The 6,000-nt window shown below is 36.1% G+C and overlaps 1 protein-coding gene across 1 annotated transcript in view; it reads right to left on the bottom strand.

The window, feature by feature from the left end:
- Positions 1-772: 772 nt before the first annotated feature.
- The window catches only part of LOC100224151 (dual specificity calcium/calmodulin-dependent 3',5'-cyclic nucleotide phosphodiesterase 1C), a 131,767-nt gene continuing 126,539 nt past the window's right edge, over positions 773-6,000 (bottom strand). Inside the window, exons 15-16 of the mRNA XM_030265644.4 lie at positions 4,138-4,434; positions 773-816 (exon numbers count right to left, since the gene is read on the bottom strand). Coding sequence (XP_030121504.2) covers positions 773-816; positions 4,138-4,434 — 341 coding nt within the window. The remainder of the gene's footprint in view (positions 817-4,137; positions 4,435-6,000) is intronic.

Below are 6,000 nucleotides of genomic sequence, written 5' to 3'. Positions count from 1 at the left end.
AATAGTTACATTTCAGTGAATTTCACTGATGCACAAGGAAGATGCCAGAAAATTTGTTTGCATTTATTTTGCTACCTAGTAATTCAGCAATTGTCTTTGAAGTAATGTGGGTTCAGATACCATCTCATAGGCCTGTGGTACACAGGTGAGGAAGTGCGAAAGTGTAAACACACTGCAGAACTTAGAGATGTTTTCCAAACTGCTAAGGCTGCTAAAATGTCTGTGGACCTCTACACTAGGCTCAGACTCACTTGAAATTATTCCTAGATGTCCATGAAACCATCCTATGGCTTGGGATTGCTACAGTTTAAAAATGTTTCAGCATCCTTAATAGAATCTCTTGTGCAGCATTCTTTTTCAGTCTGTTTTCTTCATGTCCAATGCGTCCTGTTCTTACAGACAGAAGAATACAGCCAGAAGAAAGTCAGAAGGATAGAATCTCACAAATCTGCATTTCCTATTAAGCAATTCCAAGAATCCAGGATTTTTGTTTCAGGCTCAGCACAAAATTTGATGGATAAGGCTTACCAGTGGAACTAAGTAGTACTGGGCATTATATGAAAGGAATGATTTTCCCTCAGAATGCTTCAATGGCTTTTGTCAAATCTAATGACTGTTTCTGTTAAGTTTGTTCCTGGTTACCATACAATTTTTTTGGTTTTAGAATAAACTGGAGATGTTTAGGAAACAATAGATTGCATATAAAAATGGGTATCAAAAATGCAATAAAATGTTGTCCTTACCATCTGTTTTCTTTGATTCCTGCCCCGCACTACACTTCTTTTCTGTCCAGTTTGTTGTCTTCTGTTAATTCACCTAGAAAGAAGCAATGGGAAACAATAATAAACACTATAAGCAATTTAATGTATGCAGAGTGCATTTGAATGCATGCAGAGTGCATTTTAACGCTTGTAACTCAATGAAATTGCAACACCCAAAGGAGATGTTGTTCCTTAGGAGGAAAAGTCTGAGTTCAAAAAGAACTTAATGAACACATTTCCATAGAAGAAAGCACCAGAAAAAAAAATTCCAACTCCTACAGATAAGCAAGTTTTAAAATCTGGTTACGAATTTCTTCTAATTATCAAAATGTTTTAAAGTTACATGCAAACTCACAATGCCTCTGATTGTATGTTGACCATTAAAAACTTGATCATAAGATTCATGTCAGAGTCTGAAACATTAATGTTTTCCAAAGAATTAAGATCCTGCAAGGCTTCATCATAAATGTCTGTTTTAAAGAACCATCCTTGATACCCTAAGCATGCCTATGTAATTTTGCCTTGTTTTCTCTTACCAGATTCCTTTATCCACAGATTTGTTTATGATGGTATCAGGGAACAGTCATCCTAGGATTGATCATTGCCTTTAGAGTCTATGTGGCAAACAAAAAAATCAAGGCCTTTGGCAGAGCAATGGTTCATGCAGAATGAAAATAGCAACTTAAGATAGGGTATATTTTATGAACCCAGGCATGTCAACCAAGAGTGTTTTTTCAGTCCTCTATTAGCCATACAGCAAAGCACATCAGACCTTACCAGACCATCCCTTCATTGAATGAGAATGCTGAATGCTAGATCAAATAAAAACTTAAATGGAAAATTGTAGCAGAACAGATATATTTCAGCTGCAGTATCCAAACAGAAAAAAAGGTATTTTTCCTTTTGTGATGTGCACCTCAACAAAAAAAGCTGTAAAAGTCTGACTTCAGAATTTTGTAAATGTGAGGCTGTATTCCAGTGATGCTTATTCTCTTTGTATTACTATTTTTGGTACTATAACTACTTCCCAGCCTTTGGATCAAGATTAAAGGTATTAAGTGCTAAAGAGGATATGATCTGCCTTCCAAGTACTCATGGGCAGTGGATATTTATTTTTGGAACAGCTCAAAAAAGAAAAATTGTAGAGAAATGGGGTCTCCCTCTTCCACAATGTGCCTTAGTCATTAGCATATTCATTATTCTTGGACATTAGTGGATCAATCTCTTCAATTAGGTTTCATCATAATATAAAAGAGGAATGGTTTTCAAACAATTTAACAAGATGGAACCAAAAATATTCTGTTCAGTTTTTATTTGAAATTTTTCATGTTTATCTTCCTAAGCTCACTCTGTGGGTGAAAAAAAAAAATGAATGCAAGATGATACAGGACAAACAGCACCCTCCTCAGCAGATCACACTACCACTGACTTGGGGTCTTTGTACAGAGAGGTTATGAGCAGATCCAGCAGGGTTTAGGTGTCTGTTTGATTAAGGTGGTCTTAAAAACAAAGGGCATAATCTTCAACTGAAACAAATATGTACAGAGCAAAGCCCAAAAGTATTCTTGCATTTCCTCCACCATCATACAGGTGATGGTAATGATGAGCTAACAAAGCTTTTTTGACCATTGCATAAGCAAGTTGCTTGACCCTAAGTGTGTACAGGAAAAAATGCTGAACATCTACACATGCACTGTTCCAGAGTTTGATCTCTCAGAGAAAGCACAGGGTAGTGTATGACAGAGAGACTTTAAACTCACCCGATAACACAATTTCTGAACTTTCAGTGAATATTATGAAAAGGGGACTTTTAAGTAATATAATATCTACCCTGTCATACTGCCAGCAGCAGAGCAGAATAATGATTGTAATGATATTTTTGAAAGGGATTACAGAGGCAGAGAAATAATAAGACAAATATATTAGATGAGATTTTAACATATAGGCATAAAGGAAGCTTTGGTAAATCTAGAGATATGAATGTTAAGATTTCATCAGTTCCCAGAGACTCTGCAGTGATTGTTCCTCATAAAGGCCTTATCCCATAAATAAAGGAGCAGAATTTCTTTTCCTGAGGAAGACACTAATTTTCAGGAATCATTATAATTTCTTTCAGAACACTTTTGACACCTGCAGCAGAGACACACTGCCAATAAAAGTACTAGCAAAATCACTAGAGCACACTTAGTTCCCATATTCTTAGAAGCATGCAAAACAAGTGTATGCAGAAGAAAAGTCTGGTGCAGTCTAACTTGCATTTCATATGTCCCTGACCTTTTCGTCTTCCTGAGGGGCCCATTCATGTTCACACATGTAACACTGTCTGAAGAAAAATCCCATACATTAGAGAGAATGACAGCTTTGATTCCCACAACCCTTCCATTCTTAAAAAAAACCTAATTACTGGGAAAGGCCAGCAACCCTAAGAATGATATCAGGAATGTTTTAAACAGAATTTATGCATCTCCTGCCATGTAAACTCACTGCTTGAACCTGAACTTTCAAAGCCAAAATGCCCATTCAGTCTTTTTCTAAGAGCAGGCTTCTAAGTGGTTTTTCCACTACTTTTGGACTGCATGATACTAGCCAAGTTTGTGACAAGACACATGTGGCTGTAATGCCATTTTTTGATATTGGCTCCAGGGAGCAGGAGCTGTGCAGGAAAGGACAGTGTAATGGCCAAGAGACAAGTGATCTCTTCTGTTTGGTTTAATAAGTTTTTTTAATGTTTAATGGAATTTTCAAACATTTTTTTCCACCTTTTTTTGGGGTGCAGAATGGGATTCTTATCTTAACTCAGTCCCACAGCAAGTTAAAAAAGTGAAATAAAATTTCTGTCAAAAAATCCTCAAAAAATAAAGGCTAGTGATTGTCCTTATGAAAAAATAAACTGAACAAAGGACGGATAAATAAATTAAATCCTAAAAAAAGAGTGGAGAAAAATTCTCTGTTCCAAAACATATTTTGATCTGAGGCTCAAATCAAAGATGCATTTAATTTGCTTTAAAATGAGTTTAGAAGTCAACTTTGTCTTCTCCTGTCAGTTACTCAAGCAATGACAGTGTTCATTGAAGCAGGTTATTGGTTTCAGCTTTCCATGCTCTGTATCATAAGAGGCTATTTCAATTCCATGAAAAAATTAATTTTTCTTTTTTTTCCAAGCAGGAATAGTGAACCCCTTCTACAGAAAAAACACTACTTGGAATTTAAGTCAGTTTCTCATTCCCATATGTAGGAATAACATATGTCTATGTTATGTTCAGGAAGAGACTCTGGGCCCAGGAATGCTTTTTCAGGACATGAGGCTCCCCCATCACTAAGGTGAGTTACTGGCTTTAGGGCTGGATTTATGTTTCAGTAGAAGACAATAACTCACCATTCTGGACATGCTGTTTCTCTTCTCCCAGAGTATGATGATGATCCATTTTCTTATCTGTCCTAGTTGCATTTTCCCCTTGATAGGCTTCACGTTTGCTCATACCTCTTTGCCAAGTGCCATTTCCAGGATTCTTACTGGAATCTGTCCTTGTGCTTTCCCCAGGATTTGGTTCTTTGCTTTTTTCTGTCTTTCTTTCTGTGACATCTTCATCTGGCTTCCCATCCTGTTCATCTCTTTCCTTTTTATCTGTTCCCTGATAAGCATTTCCCTCTGCTTCTTTCTTAGCCTTTTCTTCTGCATCCTCAGCAAAGAGAGAAGCCAAGCAAGGAAAGATATCACAACTATCAGTCAATTTGACCAGAACAACTCATGTATTTAAATCTACTTCAGCTTTTCACATGCAAAAAAAATTTACTTAAATATAGGAACTGACAATGGAAAAAGAACGTGAGTGGACATTTAACAAAATATTCTGAAAACAACCAGTGGTTGTACTAATTGTATTTTATGTGTATGTCATTTTCTTACCATTTAAAGTTCACCTTGAAAAGGTAAACTGGAAATTCTTGAATGGCAAAAAGAGATACTAGCTACTGAAGGCTGTAGGGATGTCTCACAGATTTCACAAAATATTCTGGGTTGGAACGGATCTATAAAATGCAATTCTTAAGTGAATGAGCCATACAGAGGTCAAGCCCATGCTCTAAACAACTGAGCTAATTTCAGGGTCTCATAGCATACAGAATTCCTCTCATTTGGGCATCTGAAAAAAAAAAAAAGCTCTATTCTGCACCTGAACCACAGGAAAGAACTTTGTCTCAGGAGAATTGGGCTTGCTACAACATCATTGGATAAGTATCTCTTGTCAAAAGTAGTGTCAGAAAATACTTTATCTAAATGGTGCTTTGTACATTAGACTGTTTTGTCAGTTCTTTTGTTTGTTGCTCTTTAATGATGACCATTTAGGCAAAAAAAAAAAAAAAACCAAAAAAAACCAGTCAGTAATGATCTCACTTTTCTCACACAGTATGAGAAATTTTTTATAAATATCATATTCAGGGTAAAAACAGCTCACTGAGGCTTCTAGGGACAATGCCATTCCCAAAGGGAATACAGTATTTTACAAATAATTTATTATAGTATTAGCAACAAAAATAGCGCTAATAGGTTCCTTCCTTTCTGATCCCAAATTTCTATTTGCTGTCAACAAACAGTAAATGTTTCTGTATTCTCTTAATAATAATTGATAATAATTGTTTTTATTGTCAATGCATCTTGACTGCAAGACACCAATTTGTCAAGGGTCAGCAATTTAAGCCCCTGCTGTATGGTAGGCCTTGCTACAAGACAGGCAAGGATGGTGATGCAGAAACTGCTGCAAGTCAAGAGAAAATAGCAGCTGAGAAAAGATTCTGATGCAAGTAGTCTGGAGTCCAAAACCAGTTCCTTAGTCCTTAGCCCATACAAAGGTATGCTGGGCTGTATGTTTGTATAACTACTTCAGGATTAAAAAAATATGCATGCTTGTACTTCTATATGTACCTAGAAACACAGAAATTATGTAAAAGTCCTGTATGGGTCTGTCTTGCACTTAAGATTTTTATGCAGTTTATGCTTAGTCAAGAAAAGATAGATGGTACATGCTGAATTACATTCTTAAAATGGGTTACCTGTATTGTAACTTTATCCACTCAACACTCCTATATCCCAAGACACTCAACATGTTACATGCTTTTCTTTTTTGGTTAGCTTTAATTTGGTCCATAGGGAACTGCTAGATATTAAATAAAACAAAAAAAACCAAACCAAAACAAACAAAACCAACCAAATGAAAAACCTACAACAGAACAAAAGCAAGCA

The sequence above is a fragment of the Taeniopygia guttata genome, chromosome 2 (assembly GCF_048771995.1).
Source record: "Taeniopygia guttata chromosome 2, bTaeGut7.mat, whole genome shotgun sequence".
NCBI lineage: Eukaryota > Metazoa > Chordata > Aves > Passeriformes > Estrildidae > Taeniopygia > Taeniopygia guttata.
The sequence above is the reverse complement of the archived record's forward strand: the minus strand, read 5'-3'. Positions and strand labels throughout refer to the sequence as shown.